An 11,202-nucleotide genomic window follows, 5' to 3' on the forward strand; every position below is an offset into this window, starting at 1 on the left:
TCTGTTGATTAACTTAATAACACTAATCGACAGTGACTAGGTAAATAAACAAATAAATAAAGCAAGGATCTTACACAGCCCAAAATGCACGTTTAACTTGATGGAAGCATTACACTTACAGCGTTAAGCTGTTTTGATCTTCACCTTCAGGATGCTGACGACTGAACACCTGAGTGTATGAATAAATTATCACCAGGTAGACTTTCCTGTGAACTTCCAGTGCAGCAACCACTCCATCGCAACTGCATCTGTACGTGCTCAGAATAAAATACAGGGTGATTTGAGTTGGTTCTTCCCCAGCAAAGAAAGGGAACCCTTCACCCTCCCATTTACTCTTGGGTAAGGGTGGAGATCCAATGGGAAAGCTTAGCACCGAGGGCAAGAAGCTGTCTCCGTTTGCCTAATCCTTAGGCTTTGCCCCACTGCCAGCACCCTGCCGTCAGCACCGCTTGTTGTCCCCTGCCCCAGATGTCCCCTGAGAAGCGTGCCACCACCCACCCCAGAGCACACAAGGATCTCCCTCCTCCCACCACGGGTCCAGCCTGCGCCCAGCAGCTCTTGTGGAATACCATGCCCCTAAACTAAAGTGTTTCTGATCAATAATGCAGTTTGAATGGTACCAAGGATTTGTAAAGAAATGTACTGATAAAAGAGTAAGCTCATTAGGAGTTTGAGTCAGCTTCTACTATGCTAAAGGACAGGGGTTTTTCATGCGAAGAGTTGTTGTACTTCCATCATATGGCCAGTGGACTCTGTCCTCCAAGTAGTTAGGCACTGAATTAATTAATATTTCCTGGAATGAGACTTGGTCCCCAAATGCCTTCAGAAGATGGCTACTTTAACTGCAACAAGAAGTTTCAGATACCCCAATTAACAAGAGACCTGGGGTTAAAGCTCATTTATCAAATCTTACAATGTTACAAAAGTCTGAGTTGCAAACAGCTTGTTTTAATAGATAAAGGAGAAGCGAAGACTTCTCAGGAGGCCAGATTTGATCCCAGGCTAGCTCAGATGGGTTGCACCCTTGTAAAACCAGTACACCAGCAAGGTGCATCAGGGTCAGAGCCTGGAATTCACTGAAACATTTTTTTTATTGAAAGAAGAGAAATGACCTTATCGCTCTCTACAACTACCTGAAAGGAGGTTGTAGCGAGGTGGGTGTTGGTCTCTCCTCCCAAGAAACAAGTGATAGGACAAGAGGAAATGGCCTCAAGTTGCGCCCGGGGAGGTTTAGATTGGACATGAGGAAAAATTTCTTCACCGGAAGGGTTGTCAAGCATTGGAACAGGCTGCCCAGGGAAGTGGTTGAGTCACCATCCCTGGAGATATTTAAAAGATGTGTAGATATGGTACTCAGGGACATGGTTTAGTGGTGGACTTGGCAGTGCTAGGTTAACGGTTGATGATCTTAAAGGTCTTTTCCAACCTAAACGATTCTGTGATTCTATGACTTCCATTTCATATCTGCCTGTCAAGTTTCTTTTTGTCAGTAGGTTACGGTAAAATTTTCAGACAGCTGCCAGAGCCGCCTTCTGGACTAAGAAGAATTGCAAGCAGGAGTAGACATAATTCTCAGTAGGAAAAATCCTCCTCAAATGTTGCAGAGCTTATCCATGCCCCAAGGCATTCAGATTTTATGCTATAGAGTTCTTAAGTTTTTAAGATTTTTTTCACCCGTATAAATGAAAATGGCAGTTGGAGGGATTTCACATTAAGGTCTGTTATTCTCATTCTCTACACTTTCAGTGCTGAGGCATCCACGGGTATTTGTCAGGGCAAAAACCATTAGTTAGACTGTGTGCACGCATGTCCCAGAACTGGGGCAGCAGAGTCTCAACTTAGCTATTTACATCAAACGATTACTAAGCAGATCAAATCTGTAAAGGTGAAGATCAGATATGAGAGATGCCGGCTCGGTTGTTCTATTTCCTCCTAGTAAAAGCCAAATTGCCCCCCTTGGCTACCTGATTTCCCATCATTTATGGGGAAGCAAAACTTGACAGCCTGGGAGATTCTTCACAGTGTTACGTTGTGTCCCACAGAAGAAAGCAGCCTCAGAGTACAAGACCTCCATTAATTCTGCCATTGGCAGTGTCATTAATACTAATTACTCTATAGAAATTAAAGATACTTACAGCTAATAAATCAGCCAGTTCACAACTGGCTGTATGTAAGTGACAGGTCATCAGATCAACTCAATATTCTTCTAAGTTATTAATAGTAAGAACTTCTATCCAGCTTCCATGACTTAGAGGCTATTACTTTTTATAGTTCTTACCTATTTTAAAAAGGGGATTACTCACACTTTTCCTGCTGTACTGCAGATCTCTCTGCCTTTCCCTCTGTACATACAGTAAATACGGAAAACATAGATCCTTAAAGTTATTGATGTGTACTCATTAACATTTTACATGTGGATCGCAGCACTGATGTATATATTTATACTATTTATTTATCTTATCTACTGTTATAATTTAATGCAGGTGACAGAGCTTTCAATGGGAGAACTCCTGATGCACTCTACAGTTTCCTGGCTGAATCCTTTCCCATCGCTGGGCAAAGCAAGAAAAGACCTTGAACTTACAGTATTTGGTAAGTGTCTTCCTTAATGACTCTCTGCTCTTTCAAATCTAAAGATTACCACATCAAATCTTCTCACAAGATGAAAGCCACCATCTCCTTGCTCTATAGCTATGTGATATCTAGGGTAGACTTACATCTGAAAAAATACATAGTTATATTTCCTAATACGAGAAAAGTTTCCATTCGTTTGTTTGCTGTTTGCTCTGTGAGCCAACCTCAGCTGCTCTCCTGCCTATATGTAAACTGTGGAAATCAGTGATTTTCAAGAGGCAATATTCTCTTTAGAACAATCTGCTAAACCAAGCTTTCAAAGGACGCTGGTAGGAAAATTGTGATTTATTCTACTCCTGTGAATTCAGGCTAACTTCTGCTTTACAGCTACTCCATCAAAAGCCCCATCCAGGTTATTTTAACCTGAAAAATGGATATGGAAATAAGAGCATACAAACAAGAGTTTTATTTAATAGTATATATACGATTAATCATTTAATAATTACCTAAGTAATTAAATCTTCCAGTGAAACATCTTAGGCACTTGTCCGTTTCTTTAAAAAATATTTCTTTAAAATGTCATTGGATAAACACCTGCAGAACAACTCCAGGTTGACGAGAGACAAGTTTCTCCTTCTCAGGGCTGTCGTGCATTCCTTCCCCAGGAAGCATGACAGATTAGGGGAGAGGATGCTTCTAACAGAAGAACAAACAGGAACTGCCTCCCGGGTTCCTTGGATGAGCTTTTATTCTCACTTCAGACCCTATGCAGGCAGCTTAGAAAATGCACCTAATATGTGGAACTGAAGGAAACTGCCAAGCTCTGGGGTTAATGCTGTGCTCGCTATGGCCGCATCCCGGCTTCACATAGGGATGAGACTCAACTGCATACCATCACCCCTCTCTCCTCTTCCACTGGAAGGAAACATGGATGCATGAGCAGGGATAGAGCTATACTGCCCTTGAGTCTGATTTGGGATCCAGGACTGCTCTGCAGAGCCATCCCTTAGTTCAGCTGCAGCTTCAATGCCCCTGTGTTTCTGTTCCCCCTTACAGATGGGAGCGAACGTGTCCCTGCCTGCCTGGAGGCTGAGAGATTAGGTAACGTTAGTGAGCCACTCCAGTCGCACGTTGTGGAAGCCAGAGAATTCCTGCAGATGGAAAAGTAGGCATTGAGATGAATGTTTGAGTTTCCAACTAAACAAATGCTGAACTGCAGGAAGAACAGACTTAGTGTCCTTTTTCACAGCCCTCTCTTGCTATAAGCCCTTCACTCCACTTGAAAATGTCCACCGATTACAAAAAGAAAATCTGAACCTTTACATCTAACCTACATCTGCTGTATTTGCTTATGTGAAGACTTACAGGAGACAGGCTGCTGGTAGTTTCAGAATAAAGGTGCAGAAGGGCTTCATCCTAAATGTTCAGAACAAAATCTGAGGAAAAAATACTGCCATTGCATGAACCAAGTGTAGGATGAAAAACCCAGTTGTAATCTTAATAGAGAGCAGGTGCTTTTCAGTCAGTTTGCTTATCCTTTACATTCCCCTGACTACAATCATCAGCTTCTCCAAGATACTATTTTCATTTACTATTACACCTGTAATTAACAGTTTTCCTTTTTTTCTTTCTTTTTTAGTTTTTAAGAGGGCTGTAATACTGGTGTATAAGGAGAACTACAAACTGAAAAAGAAAATGGTAAGTCTGGTGTCAGTGGAGGTGGTGGGTGTTTATGCACAGGATCCTACTGCAGTGTGAGATGGACCATACCGGTGTTGAAGGGGGAGTGACTGTGGTGAAATGCCACCTTCCCTCGCTAGACTGGAATTCTAGCTATCACAGCTAAAACAAGTGCTCAGTATTTGTGTAGCAGTAGATATTTTTTGTTATTTAGTAAGCAGCAGCATCTTCTCTGTGTGAGCCCCACGTTAGTTCTGTCAGGTGGAATATGAAAGATGCCATGTAGGAATCATTCATTCTTCCAGATGGCATTTACAATGGCCTACTTTAACGTAGCGTGTAGATTGAAGACCTCTGTGTATAGACCCTTGACCACCCTGGAAGGAAAGGAGAGGGGGTGTTATAAACACAACCTCCTCTGTCCCCATTTAGAAAACTGGAATGCTGAAGTCAAGTAGCAAGTTGCATCTCCCGCGTACCAGTGGTGAAGTACTGCACCGTGCTTGTCATTAACAGATGGAGGGGCTCTAAAAGTAGCAGCAGCAGCTACGTGATTAATGTATTCTGCTAATCAACAGTCTGCGGGTTCCTTCATGGGAAACTAGTTCCCTAGTAGTACTTATATGCGAAGTATTATTTTTACCCATTAAAAAGAAGTGCTTTTAAAAGTTGAAGCAATTACAAATTCCAAAGGTTGTGTCTATCACCATGTCAACTACGTTTACAAGCACATATTAGGGTACTGAAGGAAAAAGTCTAATGAATTTATTTTCTCTTCAGAGGCAGGTCTTTTAAGAGTAACACAAAAAAACCCGCTTTTTTTACTTCTTAGAAATACCCTTGTTGTTTTTCTTTTCGCAGCCTACTAATGTTCGTGCTGCACATAATTATGGTGACTTGGATCCATTTAAATTTCGCTGGCTGATTCCTTTATCTGCTCTTCAAGTTCGACTGGGGAACACAGCAGGTAGTTCCCTTGCACTGAATACTTTAGGACTGAAGGCTTTTCTGGGATTCTGTAATACTGCTTCTTCCGTATGTCTTTCTGGAGCCTCTGGAAACAGGCAGGTGTAGAGAAAACAGTATCTACTGTTGTCTCTACACTCAGGGGGTACAGGCTTGATACGTTAACAGACTTTCTTCATTTGGTGTGTTGGCTTCTTCCGTGAGTTCGGGAAGATGCAACATGATGTGAAGGAATGACAGAATGGAAATCCCAAATGAAAAGATACCATGAACAGGAAGGTGATTTCCCATGGTTGACGTCCTGGTGACGCCCTTATGCTTGTGTGTGCTGACCCTTGTGTTTTTCCAAAGGTGGGAGAGTTGACTGTGTAATTTGTGGTAGTAGAGGGCTGTGTTTTTATTTTCCCTTTGAGTTGATCTTTATGATCCTATCCAGTTCTTTATCTTCTGTAAAGTGTCACTAGGTGTTTAGAGCAAATAAATGCTTTGTGCACCTGGGAGAAGGCCTTTTAAGGCTGGAAGGCAGTGAGAATCAGTAAGAATGGGGGAAAGCAACTTATCAAAGGCAGCGCTAGGCTGCTGCAACAGGAGAGTTCAGGGGACTTCCTTTGCGTCCCATCTCAGGTGAGATCTTCTGTAGATCCACCCGTGGCTATGTTAACACTGCCTTCAGGGGTGGAGGAGCTCTACACTGGTCTTTCTAATGCCGAAGGTTTTGTGAAGTACATACAAAAATAACATTTCCTTCCATGCACAGGAACAGAGAACAGCTGTATCTGGGAACTGATTCACACGAAGTCAGAACTAGAAGGCAGGCCAGAAACAATTTTTCAGTTGTGCAGCAGGTAAGCTTTACATGGAGGTTGTATTTGACAAATCACATTAATGGAATTAAAAAAGTAAAATTTTCCCCTGCGTGACCTTTGCATCAGCACTTCTAATGCAGCTCTCACTCTTTGAATCCAGGCACTACGCCAGTGTTTAACTGCATAAAGTATAACAATTTGAAATGGGAGTGAATTTGGCACAGTGATCCAGCATCAGAAATCTGCACAGACGTATGATCATAAGTTCCAGTACGATATGGGCAAAGTAACTGATTTTATCAGACTCTCAGTTGGTTAGCAGAAATTATCTTCTGATAAAGACCACTTAAGGGGCGATCCCTTGGTACAGAAGTTACCTTTCAGGCCGTTTTTCTAAGGGGAAGTAACCAAGATCTCAAAACACAAAGTGTGTGAAATGCCTAACGCCACATAAAGACATTTTAGCTGCAAAACCACTACTAAAGCAAGCTACTGAAAAAACCCACTGCACCTAAAGAACATCAGCGGAAAGGAGGCGGGCAGATCTTATCCCAACAGTGTCTTACTTCAGAGGGGAAAATTAGGTTCTCTGTTTTCTTAAACTTGCAGTGACTGTGAGAACAAGACTAACATCGTGAAGGTGATCCGTTCTATTTTGCGGGAGAATTTCAGACGTCACATAAAATGTGAGCTACCGCTGGAAAAAGGATGTAAAGATCGCCTTGTCCCACTCAAGAACCGTGTACCTGCAACAGCCAAACTGGGTAAGAAACACGTTGTCAAAGTGAAAAATGGAGTCTGGACTCCAGCGCTGGCAGAAGGCTCGCAATTATTACCATGACTGTAGCGTGTCATGTGCCAGACCCACAAATCCCATTTCTTTTTCGGGCTGGGGAGGTGGTAGAGTTTCTCCACAACTCGGGGCATGACAAGGGCTAGAGGCGATAAGCAAGCTTGCCATCCCCCCCACACTGTGATGTTTCATTAGCTCTCTTAAGGGAAGACTTAATAAGGCCCAAATTAATTTTGCTGGGAAGAAATAGACTCCCTTTGGCATACAGCATTAGCGTTCTTTCCTCTGGGTTCCCTTTAGTAACTCAGCCCTAATAACATTTAAAGCTAAAACAACTGGCAAAAGGCAGGGGTCTTGCTTCTTTCAGTGCACTAAATCTGCATCCCAGCAGATACCCTAATTAAGAACAGGCTTCAGACGTTTTAGTTAAATGAGTAGCTACTAGTATTTCAAGTTCTCCATCTGATCAGTTGTCTGTAAAATCCCCTTAACATCACAGGAACTGGGACAGTTCAACTCCCACCTGCAATCTGGCCCTCCAGTGCTTGAGGTGCCTGAATCAGTCTTGCTTTCCTGCGGATGTGTGTAAATCACTACTAGAATTTTTGGAGGATTGTGTATGTATTACACATGAAGGCAAGCATATAGCCGTGGGGTAGGTGGAATGAGAGCTCTGACACGGGATCGCGCTGTCGGTATCAGAATGCTGACACGTCTGACCTGGGATGATTATCAAATGAGACTATGTACACTGTAATTATAAGTGGGCTATTGAGACAGACGGTATAACCAGCTGATGTTTTGCTGAAAAAAAACCCAGCTTTTTTCCTCTGCACAGCTTCCACGAGGTCCTTGAAGATACTGAAAAATTCATCCAGTAGCGAGTGGAACGGTGACCCGGGGAAAGGCACCTTCCAGGACTCTGATGAGTGCAGCCTGAGCAGCAGTACTCAGAGCAGCAGCTGCCACACCGCTGAGAGCATACAGGAGCCCAAAAGTTCATCTCCCGATAAACACGTACAGAGCTGTGCATCCGACTTTTCTAATGTTCTTGTCAAAGAATCTGATATTCTCAGCGATGATGATGACGACGACGACTATCAGAGCCTAAAGAAAGGCAGCCCTACGAAAGACATTGAAATACGGTTCCAACGGCTGAAGATTTCAGAGGAACCAAGTACTGACTCCGAACGGGATCAGGCTGCTGAAAATGAGGAAGGAGACGGCTTCGAGACAAGAGAGCATCCAAAGCTGGTGCGTGGCCATTTCTGCCCAGTGAAGAGAAAAGTCAACAGCACAAAGCGTAACAGAGGAACTTTAGTGGCAATGCAAGAACGTCACCAGTCCCTTGACAGTCACTCTGATGCTGCAAACCTGGATCTGAACTCTATTTTAGAGAGAGAATTTAGCGTCCAGAGTTTAACATCTGTAGTTAATGAGGACTGTTTTTATGAAGCTGTGGAGAGGCATGGGAAATCCTAGCTTTCTAAGCACTATATTTAAAATATTCATTTGAAGTCCACATAAAATTCAACAAACTTATTTTGCTTTAAAACTAGTAAATTCGTGGAAGCTGCAGGAAAACTACTATCAGATTTTGTGCACTAATACATTTTTTCCACAAAAACAGCTGTAAAGGATTCTTAAGTTATTTTAATTTATTGTGGATCAAAAATAGATTAAGCTGGCCAAGGTCTGTAAATCAGTTCATCCCTTTCAAGCAGTTATTAGGACGATGTAGTGTTCTTGGGGAGGGGAAGGGAAGGGAAGGGAAGGATGGCCTCGTTAGCATTTTAAGTAATGTGGAAAAGGTGCTAGTGAGTGGCAGAGGGGATTACAATGGAAAGTAGCATTGCAAAATGACTTTTTCAATACCTTGGGCATTTTATTTTTTGGTTTTCATTTTTGCTTTATTTAAAGCAGAATTAAGTTATTTTAATGTGCTTTAGTGCACAATAGTGCAGGAATTTCATTTTTGTAAGTTTCAGGATGCTGTTTATACTTTATATATATGTGTAAATACAAAACCAAAGCTTGGCCTGTAATCTTTTATTTGACTGTATTTTTTATTTTCTCTACCAGCCTGTACAGTAAAAGACAAATAAGTATTGTACTTAGCCATGTCTTCTACTTTTTATCATGCTGCTTTTCTCTAGTTGGAGCTTTAAATCCCAAATTCTTTGATTCTGCATAAATGAGACGACTATTAGCAGACCTTGAGGCAATCTGTGCACTTTATCCTCCTGTAAGTATATTTATAGAAGAGTTTTGGCTTTTGTTTTTTAAATTACTCTGCACAGGAGGATGTTTCAGGATAAAAAGAGCACAAAAACCCAAACGCCGTCTTACATGCCAAAGTATGAAAAGTATTTTTTCTTACGTTTCGATAATGCACTTTCATTCATACAAAACTCAGTTATTTCAGAAGTATCCCATCTTAATTACATGTCTCACAACACACCTTGTTCTTGGTATGTGTTCTAGCCGTTGCCCTGAAGTAAAAAGAACCTGTAGGCACCTTGTAACTGGACTGTCTTTTCACTTTTGTCTGCAGCTGAATGGAAAGAATGAATAAAATGGGAAAGACCTCTCTCTCCACCACTTTCTCAAAAGTAGTTCTTCCATACCTGCACAGATGTAGGAATATTTAAGCCTCCTTTTACTGAATCAACACCTCTAGATCAAGGAGTTAAAACTGATTTGTTTTTATTAGCCTGCTGCAATTACAGCTGTTACAGCTGATTTTCCTCTTCAGTCTGTTCGGGCTGACTGGTACTTTTAAGTAAATTCCTTGTCTTCTTCCTTTGCCTTAGTTCTTCTCTGTAACTGTACGCAAAAAGGCTTGGGTCTTCATCACACATTTTTCTGTATGTATTGCACAGATTTCTAAAGTGTGACATGGAGAGCTGAAAAGGACGAAGAGTTGGATCAACATTTGCTGTCATCATCAGCTGTTCTGTTCTTTTCAAACGTCCACTTTCAGGAAACAAGGTCCTAAAAGGTGTGGGGAGAAGACAAATTCAAACAATTCAGACAGACAATTCAGCTTCCCCTAAGGGTAACAGGATCCTCCTGGGAATTTACTTAATATAGGTTTACTATTAAGTATGTCATTATTTTAGCTCTGGCACTCTTAATATATCTCATTATCTAAGCAAATGGAAACATGTAAGGGCCCTTTTTCTGCAAATTCAAATTATGACAACATAGGAAAGCATACACATACATTGTACATTAAACACATGCATATATGTTCACGTTTGCTAACATTAAAAAGAGCCTTGGGTATGGATACAGTTACAGAACCTTCTTACAATTAGACTCACGTTTAGAGAGCAACAACAGATTAAACTATGTAAAACAGATCATATCCAAACCATGTGACTTTCTTTCAGGCTAAGTGTTTCATTCCAATGGGCAAGATATTGATATCACTTGTCATTAATACCGCAATTCTAATGCCAGAAAAAAAAGCCAAGAGGGAGGAAAGGAGTATTTAATTATCATTCACTTTTTAATATTTAGAACTTGGAGAAAGTGCCAGGAGTCCTAGATTTTGTTTTCAGCTCTGTCACTGTTCAGAGATAGTCATATCAGTTCATTTACTCTGTGGCCAGATGTGTTAGCACCTCTCTCTCATCAATTCCCCAAATTTGAATGAATAGTATTAGTTCAAGTGATTTTTAATGTCTCACAAAAATGCATACTACAAAGTGCAAACTACTGAAAGGACTAGCTCCTATTAGCAGTAGTTCTCAGTCTACAAGAGATCAGGAATGGATCAGGAAAGCAGAAAATCTGCACATGGTTGATGTGCATGTCCCAATTTTCAAATGATCCGCCTGTGTCATACATACAGAAGACCTAAAAATGCTGTGCATCTAATAGAGTAAAACCCCCACACCCCCAGCTGTGTTTTGCAGGCTGGCTGGACAAGCTAGTCAAAAGGCTTTGTCTAAGTAAGTGATAGTTGGCTCTTGGTGGGCAGACAGAATACAAAGTTAAGAAAGGGTTTAACATGACAAGAGGAGGATGGAACTTCTGGGAATAATCTGGTTTAAAGTACGTGCTACTTAAGGCCTTGGTCAAAAATCACAAAACCATAGAATAGAATCACAGAATAGTTTGGGTTGGAAGGGACCTCTAAAGGTCATCTAGTCCAACCCCCCTGCCGTGGGCAGGGACATCTTCAACTAAAGCAGGTTGCTCAGAGCCCCGGCCAACCTGACCTTGAATTTTTCCAGGGTTGGGGCACCCACCACCTCTCTGGGCAACCCGTGCCAGTGCTTCACCACCCTCAGCGTAAAAAATTTCTTCCTTCTATCTAGTCTAAATCTACCCCCCTTTAGTTTAAAGCCATTCCCCCTTGTCCTGTCGCAACAG

At 41.7% G+C, this 11,202-nt stretch overlaps 2 protein-coding genes across 3 annotated transcripts in view; one reads left to right on the top strand and one right to left on the bottom strand.

The window, feature by feature from the left end:
• Nucleotides 1–8,880, top strand: part of TIAM2 (T-cell lymphoma invasion and metastasis 2) — a 96,456-nt gene extending 87,576 nt beyond the window's left edge. Inside the window, exons 21-26 of the mRNA XM_019472645.1 lie at nt 2,484–2,592; nt 4,214–4,272; nt 5,116–5,221; nt 5,978–6,065; nt 6,636–6,790; nt 7,658–8,880. Of these exons, the coding sequence (XP_019328190.1) occupies nt 2,484–2,592; nt 4,214–4,272; nt 5,116–5,221; nt 5,978–6,065; nt 6,636–6,790; nt 7,658–8,301 (1,161 nt within the window). The 3' untranslated portion in view covers nt 8,302–8,880. The remainder of the gene's footprint in view (nt 1–2,483; nt 2,593–4,213; nt 4,273–5,115; nt 5,222–5,977; nt 6,066–6,635; nt 6,791–7,657) is intronic.
• Nucleotides 8,881–9,513: 633 nt separating this feature from the next.
• TFB1M (transcription factor B1, mitochondrial) overlaps nt 9,514–11,202 on the bottom strand; it is a 33,305-nt gene continuing 31,616 nt past the window's right edge. For both annotated transcript variants that reach the window (XM_009281431.2, XM_019472646.1), the window contains exon 8: nt 9,514–9,813. In XM_009281431.2, the coding sequence (XP_009279706.1) occupies nt 9,552–9,813 (262 nt within the window). In that variant the 3' untranslated portion in view covers nt 9,514–9,551. The remainder of the gene's footprint in view (nt 9,814–11,202) is intronic.

Source organism: Aptenodytes forsteri, unplaced genomic scaffold (assembly GCF_000699145.1).
Source record: "Aptenodytes forsteri isolate BGI_AS27 unplaced genomic scaffold, ASM69914v1 Scaffold82, whole genome shotgun sequence".
In the NCBI taxonomy this organism is placed as follows: domain Eukaryota; kingdom Metazoa; phylum Chordata; class Aves; order Sphenisciformes; family Spheniscidae; genus Aptenodytes; species Aptenodytes forsteri.